Source organism: Microcebus murinus, chromosome 29 (genome assembly GCF_040939455.1).
Source record: "Microcebus murinus isolate Inina chromosome 29, M.murinus_Inina_mat1.0, whole genome shotgun sequence".
In the NCBI taxonomy this organism is placed as follows: Eukaryota; Metazoa; Chordata; class Mammalia; order Primates; family Cheirogaleidae; genus Microcebus; species Microcebus murinus.
In genome coordinates, this window is record NC_134132.1 from 652,418 (window position 1) to 669,304 (window position 16,887).

At 41.3% G+C, this 16,887-nt stretch overlaps 1 protein-coding gene across 7 annotated transcripts in view; it reads right to left on the reverse strand.

Annotated features, from left to right (window-relative positions):
• NFKB1 (nuclear factor kappa B subunit 1) overlaps positions 1-16,887 on the reverse strand; it is a 117,196-nt gene that overhangs the window by 40,117 nt on the left and 60,192 nt on the right. For all 7 annotated transcript variants that reach the window (XM_075998765.1, XM_012770964.3, XM_075998766.1 and 4 more), the window contains exon 6: positions 8,451-8,599. In XM_075998765.1, the coding sequence (XP_075854880.1) occupies positions 8,451-8,599 (149 nt within the window). The remainder of the gene's footprint in view (positions 1-8,450; positions 8,600-16,887) is intronic.

Here is a 16,887-nt window from a genome sequence, read left to right on the forward strand (position 1 = left end):
TGAGGGGATTTTAAGAAAATATATAAAATGCTCCAGCCATTCATTTTTTTTTTTTTTTTTTTGAGACAGAGTCTCACTTTGTTGTCCAGGCTAGAGTGAGTGCCGTGGCGTCAGCCTAGCTCACAGCAACCTCAAACTCCTGGGCTCAAGCGATCCTCCTGCCTCAGCCTCCCGAGTAGCTGGACTACAGGCATGCGCCACCATGCCCGGCTAATTTTTTTTTTTTTATATATATATATCAGTTGGCCAATTAATTTCTTTCTATTTATAGTAGAGACGGGGTCTCGCTCTTGCTCAGGCTGGTTTTGAACTCCTGACCTTGAGCAATCCGCCCGCCTCGGCCTCCCAAGAGCTAGGATTACAGGCGTGAGCCACAGCGCCCGGCCAAGCCATTCATTTTTTAAATAAAGTACATGGAATGAAGATGTGTACTCAGTAAATATACTACAGCAAACAAAGAAGGACTTTACCAAGGAGACTCATTTATTCAAGAAATATTTATGCAGATTCTATCCTATTCTATCCTATTCTATTCTATTCTATTCTATTCTATTCTATTCTATTCTATTCTATTCTATTCTATTCTATTCTATATCTATTCTATCCTAGGTGCTTTTGTCAGCAGTAAAAGAAGCTCTGCCCTCATAGAATTTATATGCTAGCATGACAACAAAGAGGAAAAAAGAACGCAGTAAATTACACAATATAATTTAGAAGATAATAATTACAATCAAGAAAGATAAGGTAGGAATGGGGAACAGGAGCGGCAGTAGAAAAAGGCACAGAACTTTAAAACAGGGAGAGGTCAGGAAGGACCCTTGGTGAAAAGACGACTCCTGAGCAAAGACGTGGAAGAAGTGAGGGAGAAGATGCGGACATATGAATGAAGAGCATTCGCGGCAGAAGGAACTGCAGGTGCAAAGGCCCTGTGGTAGGACCATGCTGGTGTTTTCCAGAGACGACGGAGGCAAGGGGTCAGCGTGGCTGGAGTGAAATGAGCAGGGTTCAGTGATGAGCGGAGTTCAAAGAGGTCAGCAGGGGAGCCCAGAGCTTTTAAAGCCTTGTAAGTGCCTTGTAAGCTTTTATAAGGACTGTTCTTTTACTTAGAAAGGAAAAAAGAATGATCAGTAGAGGAAAGAAAGCGATATTGTAACAACAAGACTGGATGAAACAAGGAACAAGCTAATGTGGAAAGGTCAGATACACAGGGAAAGAAAACAGAGGAAATAAAGACAGAAGGAAACAAGCTCTCACACAGAGGCCCAGAGACAGAGTGAGTCGCGTCCACAGAGAGAGATTCACGAGACGTGGACGGCCGACACACACGGAAGAAAACATGCCGCTAGAGCACGGGCTCTTTGAGGCAGAGCTTTCTAGGGCCTGAAACGGTTCCCAGCATACAGGTGTTTAATCAATGTCTGTTGAGCAGGCTGGGCGCGGTGGCTCACGGCTGTAATCCCAGCACTCCGGGAGGCCAGGTGGGCAGATTGCTCGAGGTCAGGAGTTCGAAACCAGCCTGAGCAAGAGTGAGACCCTGTCTCTACTATAAACAGAAAGAAATTAATTGGCCAACTAACATATAAAGAAAAAATTAGCCGGGCATGGTGGTGCATGTCTGTAGTCCCAGCTGCTCGGGAGGCTGAGGCAGAAGGATGGCTTGAGCCCAGGAGTCTGAGGTTGCTGTGAGCGAGGCTGACGCCACGGCACTCTAGCCTGGGCAACAGAGTGAGACTCTGTCTCAAAAAATAAACAAATAAATAAATAAATGTCTGTTGAGTAAATGAACGCGTGAATTCACACAGCACAGAACACATGCAATGACACACCGAGACGCATGGAGCTCAGTGGTCTTTCAGAAACCCCGCGTCCTCTGGCCATCAGGCCCTGCTCCTGTACAGACACCCACGGCCACCGGGAGAAGGGGCTCGCTCCTAGGCAGGCTCTTTGTGGCACTTTACCGTCTACAGCATGGTTTTCACATGTATTATCTAATTTAGTTCCTGTGAGAAAGACATCACCCTTATTAATTTTTATATGAATAAAGATTTATTCTGGTAATAAATGAAACGATACAGAAGTCAGTTTTCTGTGTCAGGTAATGATGGAGTATGATAGACTGGACTGAACCTTAAAGAACTAAAACTCGTATGAAAAAATAGCATTCAGACACCAGACAATGGGCAGCACAAAATAGTGATCCTTAAGAAAAGGGAAATAAATAAGGAGCCTCCAATTACTCTGGCTTAATGCCTAGAGAGAGTTCTAGGGTACAGCACAGGAAGGGGGAGCCCTAAGAGAGCCCAGCAACCTCCCTGAGGTTACACAGACACAGTAGGACATTTGAGGAGGCAAAGGAGGCTAGAACAAGAGAACCGGAGAGGAAAGAACTGCACCAGAGAGGCACTTAGAGATTTGCTCGAGTCTTCAATAATCAGAGCATGCAGGTAAGGAGACTACCCAAAGCCAGGGAAGGACCACCATAAAGGAACAGGTGGAACAATTCCAGTAGCACACACATGGCTGGAACAGCTCAAGAACCCTCACAATCCCTGCAGCAGTCGGTTGAATATTCAGAAAGGTACTACTTTAGTATCGAACGATGTCAAATCAACCCTAGAGTAAAGGCTTCTCTGGTTTCACTAACAAAGCTTTGAAGTAAGACTAGAAAGGATCAAACTGTTCCCAAATTTAACTTTATCCCAATCCTCAAAAATAGTTAAAAGGCAAAAAAAAAAAAAAAAAAAAAATCCAGCACTCAGCAATACAAAATTCAAAATGTCTGTCATCAAATAAAAAATTACCAGGCATGGGAAGAATTAGAAAAACATGATTCATAATTAGGATAAAAAAACAGACCCAGAAATGAGCCAGAAGACAGAATTTGTAGCCAAGTACATTGAAATAAGATACATTCCATACGATCAAAAAGATAGAAAGCATTAGTATGTTAAGGAGAAACATGGCAGATATAAAAAATCACTCCAAACAAAACTGTAGAGATGAAAACCCCAAAGTCTGAGAAGAAAAAATATACTAGATAGAATTAAGAACACTAGACATTACAGACAAAAACAGTAGTGAACTTGATACAGTAATAAAACTATCTAAAGGGAAACAGAAAAAAGATGAAAAAAAGAACAGATCATCAGTGAGCAATGGGACAATTTCAAATGGCCAAATATATTAACTGGGGTTCCAGAAGAAGAGAAAAATAGGAATGGACAGAAAAAATATTTGAAAAAATAATAGCTGAAACTATAAATCTAGAGATCCAAGACTCTCAATGAACCCTAACCACAAGCAACATGAAGAAAACTACACTAAAGTCCACCATAATCAAATTGCTTAAAACTAGTGATGAAAAGAAAATCTGAAAAGCTGTGAGAGAAAACAAAAAGACACCTTATGTCCCAAGGAACAAAGATAAGATTAACCGGAGACTTCTTGCTGGAAACAAAGCAAGCTCGAAGACAGTGGAGCAACATATTCTGAGGATATGAAAGAATACTATTGTCAACCTACAATTCTATGCTCTTCAAAATTATCTTTGAAAAACAAAGATAAAGACTTTCAAAACATACAGTATCTGAAAGAATTCACCAGCATCAGATCAGCAGTATGAGGAAAGTTAAAGGAAGTGCTTCAGGCAGAAGAAAATGATACCAATTAGAAATCTTGACCTACAAAACAAAATGAAGAGCACTGCAAATGGTAAATATGTGGGTAAACATAAAATATTTATAAAAGACTTTTTTTTCTTTAAAAGATAATTGACTATTTAAAGCAAAAATAGAAAATAATATAATATGGGATTCATGACATATATAGATATAAAATATATGACAAAATAGCACAATGGTGTGGGGAGAAATGAAAGTATATTGCTCTAAGGCTCATATACTACACATGAAGAGGCATAATGTTACCTAAACGTAGACTATAATAATCAAAGATGTATAGTATGTATCCTAAAACAACTGCTAAAATATACAAAGAGGTATAAAACAAGGAGATAAAATGATATCAAATAATCAATTGATTCATAAGAAGGAAGAAAAAGAGAAAAGAAGGAACAAGGAACAGATGTGATAAGTAGAAAAAAGATAGCAATGCAGTAGATTGAAATAGCCACAACAATAATACATGGCCTAAATATCCCCATTAAGTCAGAGGGCAAGACCCAATTATTTAATATATGCAGCATATTTTTACTTTGACTATAAAGATAAAGGAGTGTCATTCATTAATGTCCTTCAACAAGTGAATAAATAAACAAACCAGTACACCAATATGTAATACTACATAGTAGCTAAAAGGAATAAACTAGACACATACAACAACATGGAGAAATTTTAACTGCCTTGTGGTACTTGAAAGACAGACTCAAAAAGGCTACATATTGTATCATTCCAATTATATGTCATTCTGGAAATCGCAAAACTACAGGGACAGAAAAGGATCCGTAGTTGCCAGGACCCTGAAGGGGGAGGGGAGAGTTCACTGTAAAGGGGCACAGGATTCTGAGGGTCGTGGGACAATTCTAAATCTTCACTGTGGTGGTTATATGAGCATTGCCAAAACTCATAGAGTTGCATACTTTAAAAGGCTAATTTTTAATAGTATTTAAATTATACTTCAATAAATGACAACTACAAAAGAAAGGTTATCATGGCTAGTAATGGGACTGGGACTACCTCAAAATGCTATATTCTTCTGCACAAGTGGCTTTCAAAACCAGCAGCATCAGCATTACCTTAAAATACAAATTTTGCCCCCCTGGCCCCCACCAATGAATCAGACACTCTGGGCTGGGGCCCCGCAGTCCACGTTTGGGGTTCCCTGCCGGTGGCTCTGATGCCCCAAAGCTGGACAGCGCGCCGCACTGCTCTGGACCGCCCTGGGAGCGGAGCCGAGCGGAGCCGAGCGGAGCCGAGCGGAGCCGAGCGGAGCCGAGCGGAGCCGAGCGGAGCCGAGCGGAGCCGAGCGGCGCCTGCGCGGGGCGGCCCGGTGCTGGCGGCCCGGCACCCTCTGCCCTGCGCCAGGGCTCCCCGCGCCACACTCGTCGGCACCTGCTGCTGCCGCCGGCGCTGGGATCCCCACCGGGCTGGGATCAGAAGTGGCCCCTCTCCCTGGCCTTTCTTCCCCTCAGGGCTCAAACGTTGACTTCGCAGGATTTAGAAGCGACTCACGATACACACTCTACTTTGGAAGCTGGCTATATCCAACTTCAGATCACACTTCATCAATTTTCTCCAATCAGCTCCTTTTCTGTGTATTAAGGTTCAACCACATAAAACCACCAATAATTACTTGCTTTTGGACCTATAAAAACAGCAATTTAATATGGTCCACACTAGCTCACTGAGGGAGGCTTTGTTTCTCCTTTGTATTTTTATATTTATGTATCTATTCTTAGCGCTTACCAGTTTGGTATGCACTATATATTTCAGCTGGGAAAGAAAAAAAGACTGCGTATCTCTCTACATCAGGGTTGCCAGGAAGCAGAGGGTGTGGTGACTGCCGGTGAGGAAAGTGGCCTAAAGCAAAGTCAAGTAATACAGATATTTTCCACTCAATGAAGATTTCAAAGAACTCAAATGTTGAAACATATGATTCAGTATCTAAAATAAAATACCAAACTAAGATTATTTTTTGTCAAGAAAGATAGTAAACGCTAACTATATAAATGAATAAGAAATTAAAAAGACAAAATTAAAGCTAACTTTAAAAACATTAGAAAGACAAATCTCCCAAATTAAAGCAATCAAGCCTGTAACCAAGGCTTGGTTATTTAAAATGACTATTTATAATATAGATAAAATACTTTTGAAAATAGAAACTAAGTTTACTGAGAATTCATACTCACAGAAAGGCGAAGAGAAACAATCCAAAGAAACATTTCTTTTTTTTGTTTTGATCACTCAAAAATTATTTATCTGCTCAGTGTCTTTTTCACATGTCTTTTTTGATGTGTTGGATCAGTGCCCTTATATTCTTAGCCTAATCTGTATTATTGAAAACAGGTTATCTTGGTTCCATTTCTAGTATTGACAAGTCTAAGGAATAACTTTGGCTATTTTCCTAAATTTCTCTATGTGATATTCTTGCCTACAAGTCAGAACTAAATAATAATCGATGTCATACCATAAATGCATGTGTGGCAAGTTTGCTCATGTTATTTCATAATATTAACTAATGTTAGTTCAGTCTAGAATTTTGGAGATAAAAAGGGCCTGAAGAAGGACTCTGTATCCCAACCCTCTCCTTTTATAAGGGAAGAAATGAAGGTCCCCAAGAAGTCACGTTACTCGCCCCCAGTCCTGCTGCTGAGAGGATGGAATTGGAAATGGAATTCTGGTTTCCAGACTGCCAGCATGATGTTCTTTCTACAAAAATGTAATAGGTTTTGATGTTGGAAACTTAAAAAATAAAGAGATAAAGAGAGACAAATGAATTAGGAAGGTAACAGTGTATTTTCGAAAACACAGTAAGCAAAAATTTCTCAGCTAAAAATTTGAAAGGGAGTATCAATGTTTCATAGAACAATCTGAACAAGAAAGATCAGAATCTATCGTAACTCTCAAGTGGCACCTTTTTGATTAAATTTCCCAATGAAATTGCACAAGTATAGAAAATCTCATAGCACTACAATGAAACAGATATCATAATGATCAAACTTAGGAGCTGATATGCTCAAGATGTTTGTTAAATGAATGAATGAAGGGTGAGTTCTCCCAGCCACGGAACCCCACATCCCACTGCACTACAAGAGAGTAAAGGAATCCCTCACTTCCTTGGAGACAGAGAATTTACTACTTCTCCTGGATCTAGGCCCCAAATTAAATAACCATTAGTTCTTTCTAAAATCCTGAAAGATTACTAAACCAAATCACAGAAATCAAATTACAGATAACATACTGGAAGTTTTATAATAACAAATATTATTAGTTGAAAACTTCACCTATAATTTCTTCTAAAGGAAATGATTATCACACAGATTAAATAAGACCAAAGAAAATAAACACTTCAAACTGACAGGAGCCTACTGAAGTACATCTGCAGAAACCCTAAATGATCAATTAGTCTAAAACTGTGAAAATTTCCCTGCATTTCAAAGCTCTCACAAGTCAACCAGGAACTGGAAGGGCATTCCAAAACCGCAGGATAAAACCAACTTCGACACACAACAGGAAACAGGCCAATCTTTCAAGAGGATGTTGAAACAACCTCATATAAAGCACAATCGAATTTTTCAATCAATTTAAGCTTCTTCCTTCAATCTAGAGATTTTTTTGAACATCAAAAGAATCAGATTTTAGTGACTTAAAGCCCTGTCTCTAGGTTTTTCACACTTAAATATTTTTACAGTCAAACAAAGAAATACCTAGGAACATGAAAGCTCAATCTCCCCAATAACAACCAACTTGAAACTTGATCAGAATTCAAAGCCCAAAATGCAACCATCAGCTTAATTATAGTTGATTTAAATAATTCCTTCTTTTGAGTGAATAGCCCAGATTAACTGGGATTTTAGCACAACCTATTTAAACCAGGATTAGAAAGCCCTGAAAAATATTTTTAAAAAATCAAACAAAATTAAAAATTTCTTACTTCTTCTGTTTTTAAGGTATCCCAAAGTAAGACTTAAAACAACCATTTTTAGGGTTATTGATTGCATGTATCAGTTTACATTGCATGCTAAATTACTATGCTGTGTGCTATGTTAGCATTTTGGGAAAATAACAAATACACTTTGGTCTTTAGCATAGTAAATGCCTCGTTGAAACCAATTCTTAATTTTTTGGATTGAAATTATTTCTATGAAACTTCATTCATTAAAAATTGCTTGTTTTATCTGACCAATCTTTAAATGAATATGTCACTTTGTATTTACATTTCAAGTCTAATGAATGCCAACACAAATTTGCATTCCTTGGCTTCTTTTCTGTGCACACTCTCCAACAGCACAAAGCTGAAGCAATATTTATTTATCCACTTCATGCCCCATATGTTCACACTGTAAATCCATTAAAGGAATCATCAAGAATATAAATCCATCCATACAGTGTTGATTTCTGCTACAGTTAGATTCCTTCTAATTCGTCCTTATCTTTATTTCTAGAAGTAAAATATTATTGACATTGGCAGAAATGCACCCTAGGTCAAGTGGCATATATAAGTGATCATCCACACTGGGCCACCTTTGAGAGTTGAAGAGGGGGTTATTAATAGCCCAGCTGCAAACTGGGCTGTTTTGGGCAAATTCAGACATGTGTCACGTTACTCCCTGGAGTCCAAGTAAGAACACAAGTTGTCATGTTTTTGGGTTTTTTTTGAGGCCAGATGAGGGTCTCAGAAAGGTCCCTAATGAAAAGGGCCTTGTCATTCCAAGGCCCTGTGTCCCATGTTCTGCCTGTTCCTACTTGTGCAGCGTCACACCCCTCACTTACCCGACCACCATGTCCTTGGGTCCAGCATTCACAGTGCAGATCCCATCCTCACAGTGCTTTCCCACCAGGCTGTGCGCATGCAGGTGGATATTTTTTCCATTTGTGACCAACTGAACAATAACCTTTGCTGGTCCCATATAGTTGCAGATCTATACAAGAAGCACATTTCAAAAGTTAGCACATCTGACTATGTATTAATAGCAACACTGAAAAAATGTTTATGATAAGCTAGTAAGTATAAAAAGTATGATATAAAATTATGCATATATATATATATATACATATATATGATCACAGCTCTGTTTTTACAAGTATGTGATGAATCAATGACAGGATGGAAATAAACTAAAATGCTAGTGGTGGCTGTTTTGTGTCATGGGAAGATACTCCAAGAAGCAGGCCATTTAAAACACAGCACACATTGTTAGAGCTGGAACAGCACATCTTGGAGGATGCGTTGCCATGAAACCTCTCCCTTCTACTAGCCAGGAACATGTTTTCCTCTGCACAATTTCTGGTCACAAAAGCCGGATAAATGCTTGGTGAGAAGGGAAGGTGATCGATGGACATCAGGGAAGGAGGGAGAGGAACAGCAACAGCACGTCCTGACTTTGCCGTGGGATTAGGCAGGGGACAATCTTGTCCAGGGACCTGGCTCTGAAGTTTGGCTGCGGACACGCAGATCACCTGTAGGGTGTGTGACCCTTCAGTTGCCCTCTCTGCAAAGAGTTCTCATAATTGAATGACATATGCTCAGGTCATAGTGAGTTTCTTAAATTCAAAAAAGTGTACTTTGTAAGTATAAAACTTTAGCTTTCACCAGTTATAAAATTAGGTTTTTCCATTTAAGGTAATTTATCTTTTTTATTGGTATATCTTTAAAATGATGACAACAACAATAAAAAAGGAAATATCATGGAGAAAATGACAATTTAAGCAAAGAGAACTTGGACACTCTTTCTTCTCTAGTTGGACATCTAGCCCCCTGTAGCAGACCAAATTCCTTCCTCGAGAAATCTCTCAGACTAAAACCACAATAACAGAAAAGACACATGGCCTATATTAACCCTCCTGAATCCTATTAAGTCAGAACTATGTGATGAATTCAGCCAAAGAGTTGGAAATGCACCTTATCTCCTCGCAAGGTGACTAGCTGTCCTGTTTTGCCTAGGACTAAGGGGTTTTTTTGGACACAGGACTTTCAGAGCCAAATCTAGATGAGTTGGTCACCCTATCTCATTAGCTCATATTGTAGTTTTGAGGAAATGCATGACCTAAATCCAGGATCTCCCCACCATGCAATCATTAGAAATGCATAAATCTGCACAAGCAGCCCACAGCTCAAAAAAATAAAATAAAAAAATTAAAAAGTACAGTATTTGGGAATTACACCTGTAGATGGCTCTTCTTGGAAAGAGACATAATCCTTTTAAACCAGACTTCTTCTATTATAAACATCATCACTGAAGCAAAGTTTTGATAGCCTTTTCTTAATATGGATTTTTTCCCAATGCAATCTTTCACTGTAAGAGTTGAGAAGCTGATCAAACTTGGCATCATTCCCCAGAGGGTTTGAGGAGAGAGAAGTTTCACCCCTGAACAAAGGACTGACCCGCCTCCGATCAACTGCGCAGCTCAGCTGGGAACCACAGGGCCTCTCTGCCCACACCTTGGCTCAGAGCTGCCGCAAAGGGTTACTCTGAACCTTCTAACCACGCTCCTTCCGGAGGAGCAGGACCAGCAGCAGGAGGGGCCTCCAGCCCTTGCAGAGCAAGCTAATCACAAAGGGAGCTTAGGATTAAATTTGATTTTTGACTACCTCAAATCACAAATAAAGAATTACTTAAACAGGTATAGCACTTAAAAAAAAAACTTCTCTAGATATAAAGCTAATTATGAACTTAGTGCCTTCCCTTTTATAACAGGCAGAAAGCCTTTGCCCTTAAGTACAGGGCAGGGAATAAAAAGTCCTGGGTTTGCTCCAAAGTTGGCTGCTGTCCCTAGATACTCCCCGGATTGCTAATGCTGGTTCTGTGTCTTGGTGTCAACAACTGAAATCAGTCTTTGTTATGACGACATATCCCATGGGGGTTTCCTCAGCAATAAAAGACCAGTGAAAGAGCACTAGATAAACCATGTAAGTGTGCTTGTAAGTGACAATAAGCACAGGAATGCAACAGGTGAGGCACGAGGTAACGCTGCAGTTGGTGAAGTCAGGTAGGCTTCCCACTTAAACGGGACACCAGAGGAATCCTGTGACTAAAGCCCAATCCCTTCCGATATTCCAATCTTTCACTGTCACCACCATGAGGGAGTTAGTCACAGGCACTGAAGGAAAGAGGTGGGAGGTGTCCTCGCAAAGTATTCACGTAGTTTTCATACTATTATTTCATGACCAAACAGTGGCAAGAATGAGGAACTAGGTATTCTCTGAGGCAAAGGAGCTAAAAAATTTGCCGGTGACTAATGCACTGTTTGATCCCTCTGAAAGAGTCCCGGTCAGCATGGCATCATCTGGTTTTCACAGAGACCACAGGGCAGAAGACAGGGAGGCCTCTGGGTTTTGTGGACTTTCCAAAATACTGAAAGAAGAAAGCTGATGTGTGGGAACTGAAAACAGTGACACTATTTGTAAGTTGTATGGCACATGAAGTCACTGGCACACTAGCATGGTGAAGACCATACTTCACAAAATGCCATGATGACTGAGAACTATTTGCAATCAATTCAGAAATTCATTTGTTCTATGGAGAATTTAATTCTTTGTATTCAGCCTCCCTTTTACTTCTTTGAATAATGGTTCCCCTGAAAATTAAATTTATAGAGAGCAACTGTATCTGTTAGAAAGGTTTCCCAGAGAGTCTGAACATGGCAGGCTCTTAACGAACATTAATAATGGCTTAAACACAAATGAAGCTTTCGATTAGAGTCAAGGAGACAAAGGAGACAAAACTGAGTAATTGGCTACCCAGGACACTGGGTAGCAAATCCAGCAAACCCAGCTAGGGTTTGAAGACAGTTCCATTTACTAGTTGTGTGACTTTGGCAGTGCTCAGTTTTCTTCATCTGTAAAATAGGGATAATAATGGTATCTCAAAGGGTAATTGTCTAAGCTAAATACATTATGCATGTAAACGTATTTAGAACAGTGTCTGGCAAATAATATCAGTATACAAGCATTAATTATTAGCTTATTTATTATGGTAATGTGCTCTTCTACCTAGAGTTCTATAAATAATACATCTGTCCTGAGATTATTTTTTTAAAATCTTGTCTAAAAGCAGGTGGCTGGAATAAGTGACTGATTCAGGCTGCTTCTATTTCTAGGATAAGTCTTTTTTCCAGAGTGCCATACTTTATTGGTCTTTGTTAATTTTCTAGTAATAATTATGCTGTTATAGTAACAGCTGTTATTCTTGAGGATACTCAGGATTTCTTGCCTTCCTTGATGAAATTTAAGACTTTCTTTCAGGAACTTTATGACTCGACACCTTCTGCTGATCATAGGCTAGGCGTGCTTTTTGAATAAGACGTAGAAGGCAAAGGTCTCAAACAATACCAAACTTAGTCAAATCACCTCTCTTTATTTAAAACAACTCTGTCATGCTTTGGCAAAGTACATGCTGGGTCTTCAACGGTGGTTAAAAGAAGCAGTCTAGGATTTTCTAGGAATCAGCACTTCAAACGTCCAGTCTGCTCTCTGGGTAAATCTGGCCAAATCACTTAGGCGGATGCAGAGTCAACCTGAATGTAAGACGTGGCACATGAAGTAGTTCTTTTCTGCTCAGCTTTATTGTGAAGTGATGATGATAAAAATAATAATAAAGAATGGGAGGGGGAAATGCACAATTTTCAAACAAATCCATCCTGACTGGACTGAGGTCCTGGGCTTTGTCCTGTGCCGCACAACGCAATGGGGTTAGGGCCAGGAGCCCCAAAGTCAGACTGCCAGGCTCAAGAGGCGCTGTCGCTCCTTGGCTGTGGCAACAGGGAGAGACGGATTTTAGTTTCTCCGTCTTTAAAGTTAAAGGAATAATACACTTGATTTCATAGGGTTGTTTTTAGCGTTAAATGAGGTAATACAGTGCTTGGCACCGAATGGGATTAGCAATCTGAAATATATATCTCTCCCACTGAGTCTATTACCTCACTGATAACCAAAATTTATCCACTCATCTAACGAATATTTATGAAGCCCTCTCTATGTTCCGTGTGCTGCAGTAAGTCATGGGGTGAAGCAATTGTGGTGGGGTCCAGAACACACACAACCCTTGCTCTGATGGGAATTAAAGAGTGGGACTGGTACTAATCAAATAACCTCACAAATAAATGTAGAAGCATAACTGGGAAGAGCTTACAAAGGAGATATACAACAGAGATTTGGCCTGGTCAGGAAGTCAGAGAAAGCTTCCTGAGAGAGTAAGGAGGGCAAGATCTGAAAGAAGAGCAGAGAAGGCCAGGGCGGGATGAGATGGAGAGAACGTTCCTGGCAGGGGAACAGCATGCGCAAAGGCTCTGCAGCGCAAGAACTGCTCACCACCTCCCCAAACCACTGGTTACCCCTCTCAGGATTTCCTGCAAGGGTTTCCCAGGTCACCTCCCCCCACCGCTGGGCTGTCCCTTCTCTTCCCTATAGAGAACACCCATTCTTCAAGGGGAAGACCTGAATCTGAGTCTTCTGTGACATTCTCCTCACCACGTGAGCCCACAAAGCTCCACTACTGTCCCTCCCTTCTGGAATGTGATTGGAGGGGGCAGTGTAGGAAAACCACATACAATCTGTTACAAGAAGAAGATGGTAAAGCCCACTGGCAAATAAAGGGTTACTGCTGTACTTCTCTTCCTTGCTGAACGTCCAGAGCCGGGAATCTACACCTCCTAGGTGACTGTGTCCTATGGAAGGGAAGGGGCATGCTAACTCAGCCAGGCCACATGGCCCTGGGGGGTGGGGGTGCCCACTCCACAGCTGAAGGAACCAGCACTCAGAAAGATGAAGCCAATTGGCAGAGTTCCTATAAATGTAGTGATCGGGCAATTCTTTGAACTCGGGTCTGTCCCCCTCCAAAGTCCATTTGCATTTTCCATTACGATGTGCTACTACTTGGCTTGATCGTGTTTTCTTTTGTATGACTCCAACAGCCTCAGCGCCTCACAGCTCTGCTTCGCCTACCACCCGGCCTTGGCTGATGGCAGGCATTCTCGACAAACCTGCTTGCTTGGCTGTGCTGTGAGAGGCAGCGGAAGTGCACCTGCCCCTTGCAAGGCTCCCTCATAAAAAAATCATGCCATGGGCATTATCAAACCACGAGTTTATTCTTTCCTATTAGGTTACAAGTCAGATGATAGAAGGAAAAAAGGGAAAGAAAGAAAAGATATATATTTTAATGATACATCTTTTCTCAGAGATGAAAAATAGGCAGTTGTATTGCTCATGGTTTGTTAAGCAACAGGAGGGACAGAACAGTGTTTGCTAAGCGAGGCAGTGTGCAGCCGTGTCTGACTGGGGTCTGGCGTGGGAGGACACCCAGTAATGCTGGTCTCTTCCTTCTAAGGCAAGGGACTTTCAGTTGATCCAATCTGGGATCAAATCATAGATTCCCCCTTCCTGGCTTTGTGGCCCTACACAGGTTAGATTACCTCTCTGAGACTCAAGCTCTACATCTACAAAATGGGCCAATAACGAGGAGTCAGAGGGCCGGAAGGACTCTGTAGTGCCCTATACATGGTAGGTACCATGGACGTGCCCTCTTCTTTCCTTCTTTTTCATTTGTAAAGACTGCCTGGGTCTCTCGAAGACCCTGTGAGGCAGGCAGGGTTGGTACTATTATTCCCATTTTGCAGATAAGAAAACAGAAGTTCAGACAGATCGAGTAACAAGTGACATGACCCAGTGTTAGATGACCAAAACACAGGGGACCTTGGAATTCTTCCTGAGTCTTCTGAATATTGGGGTGGTGTCCTCAGTAAGGTACGGGATGACATGACCCACTCATAACTAGTGACACGGTGGTTTTTCCAGTGTTGCTCAGGCATTTCCACTGATTCACTGACATTCCTTCACCTTGCTGAGTGCCCTTCTTGAATGACCAATGGAACGTATGGCTCTAGATATTCAGGCTGAGATTAGAAGAGCAAACTTCTAGTTAACCAAATAGAACAGGCTGAGAGGGTCTCATCAACTACACAGAGAAGATGAACGAGGCCTGTCTACACATCATTCTGCTTTGAAAGCTTGATTTTTAAATCATACTTTGACCTAGGATTTTCTTTTTCATTTTGCTTCAATTTTCAGTTTTATCACATCAGATACAGCTACTACTAAATCATGCTTCTTTCAGAAAATCAAGTAACACACTACTGCTAACTCCAAGAATTGCTAGGGACTTGTACCTCGATAGGTGTCATTACCTCATTAACAAATTACAAATAAATCCTTACCTTTGCACAGCCTAATCATCCATGATTGCTAAAGAATATGGGAGAAGTAGATGGTTTGTGATTTATGGATGAACTATCTTACAAATGTCCATGTATAAGTCATCTTTTGCCACTTGCATACATTCTTAAACAGAAAATAAAGTTTCAAATAGTGGTGTTCCCATGTCATTTCTATATTCCTTACTCTGCTTACTACACTATAAGTATTCTCAAATTCTTCTTTTGAGCAAAGTATAATATATATACATATATATATACATATATATATATTATCAAGTCAGATCTTCAAAACATATCCCAAATTGGACTACTTCTCACTACCTTCAGCACTACGCCTTGGTTTCTAGCTACCATCATTTCATCTGTCTCTTAATTTGCTCCTAACTATGTTTCCTGTGTCTGTCCTGCCTGCCCACAACCTGCTCAATCAGGTCCTGTCAGGCCTTGTCACTCCTCTGCTCAAAACCTTCCAACAGTGAAAGTTGATAAGCTGAGTGACTAGAATGGGGGGGGGGGGTATTCTACTATTGTGTGTATACAGGATTAAAAATTTCCATGTTAAGAAGTTAAAAAACAAACAAACCCTTCAGTGTTTCTCCACCTTAAAAGCCAAAGTCTTTACCACAGTTTACGAGGCCCTGGGTGATCGGCCACCTCGTTTCCTCTCTGACTTTCTTCTTATCACTCCTGTGCCGCCACATCAGGCTCTTGCTGTTCCTGAACTTGCCAGGTGAGCTCGCACCTGAGAGCTGCTGGACTTGCTGTGTCCTTTGGCTGGACACTATTTCCAGGGATGTCTGGATCCCGCATCTTGTCACCTGCCTTCCGGCTTTGCCTAACTGCCATCTCTCAGGGAGGCTGCCATCGCCCACCCTGCCCCTCTTGCACTTGTATCACTCCCATCTTCACATTCCTTGCTTCTCTTCCTGCTTTATTTTTCTCTATAAATTAATTGCCACATCTGATGTATTTTGATTATTGCCTATCTTCTCCATTAGAATTGAGGCTCTGTAAGAATGGGGACATTCATTTCTTCCCTGCTGTATCCTCACTGCTTGAAATAATGCTTGTCATATTGTGGGCATTTGATAATTAGTTCATTAATGAATGCATAATTAAATAATTAAGACATAATTAAAATGTTATTTATTAAAGGCAATTTACTAAAATATAAAGAGTTGTATTAGGTGGTGGGGAGATTAAGGTGACTATATTGTTAGTTTTATCTTTAAAAAAGTAGCTAGATCCAGTGTAGCATCTCCACAGGACAGTTAAACCAGAACATGACTGTTCAACCCTAGAGAGGGATGTTAGCCGCGCTGGTAGAAGGGACGGGCCTGCTGCTGCGCTGGGGCGGGCCTGCAGTCCGGTAGGAGCCATCTGACCACTAGCAGGCAGGAATTCCAGAAGTTGTGGGAAAGTGAAGGGGAGGCAACTCGCAAATCGTCACCCTTGGAAAACCAAGGCGGCAGCAGCTCTCCTCTTGAACTTCGAGACACCCCTCGGGCTTTCTCTTCCCGCCTGACTGCTGCTGCTGCCTCTGCCTGTTGGACAGAGCCCCAGCGCCTGGCTGAGATGTTTTTCTGTGTCTCGTCTTATGTCCCTCGGGGTCTAAGACTCAGATTTGTGGGCCACCCCAATTTCACAGTCTTTTGCTCCGCAAATGCGGGGCCGTCCCACGTTCACCCTGGGGACTGACCAGGACGACTGCCCCACAAAGCCTACCAGCCACGGGCAGGCCGTGCCTCCACGGCTCGGGCGTAGGGAGCCTGGCTCTGTCCCGCGCCCGTCACCAGCTGGTTGACGCTGGGCAAGTTATTTAATCCTCGATTTGTTTTTCCATTTGTAAAATGTGAACACAAATACATAATCTCTGAATCTCCATGAGGACTAAAGGAGATAATCTGAAGTGTCTACTACCATTCTCTACACATAGCAGGCACAAAATAAATGACAGCAATTCTTATTTATCTCTTCCTGCCCTAAGCAGTTATCTGCA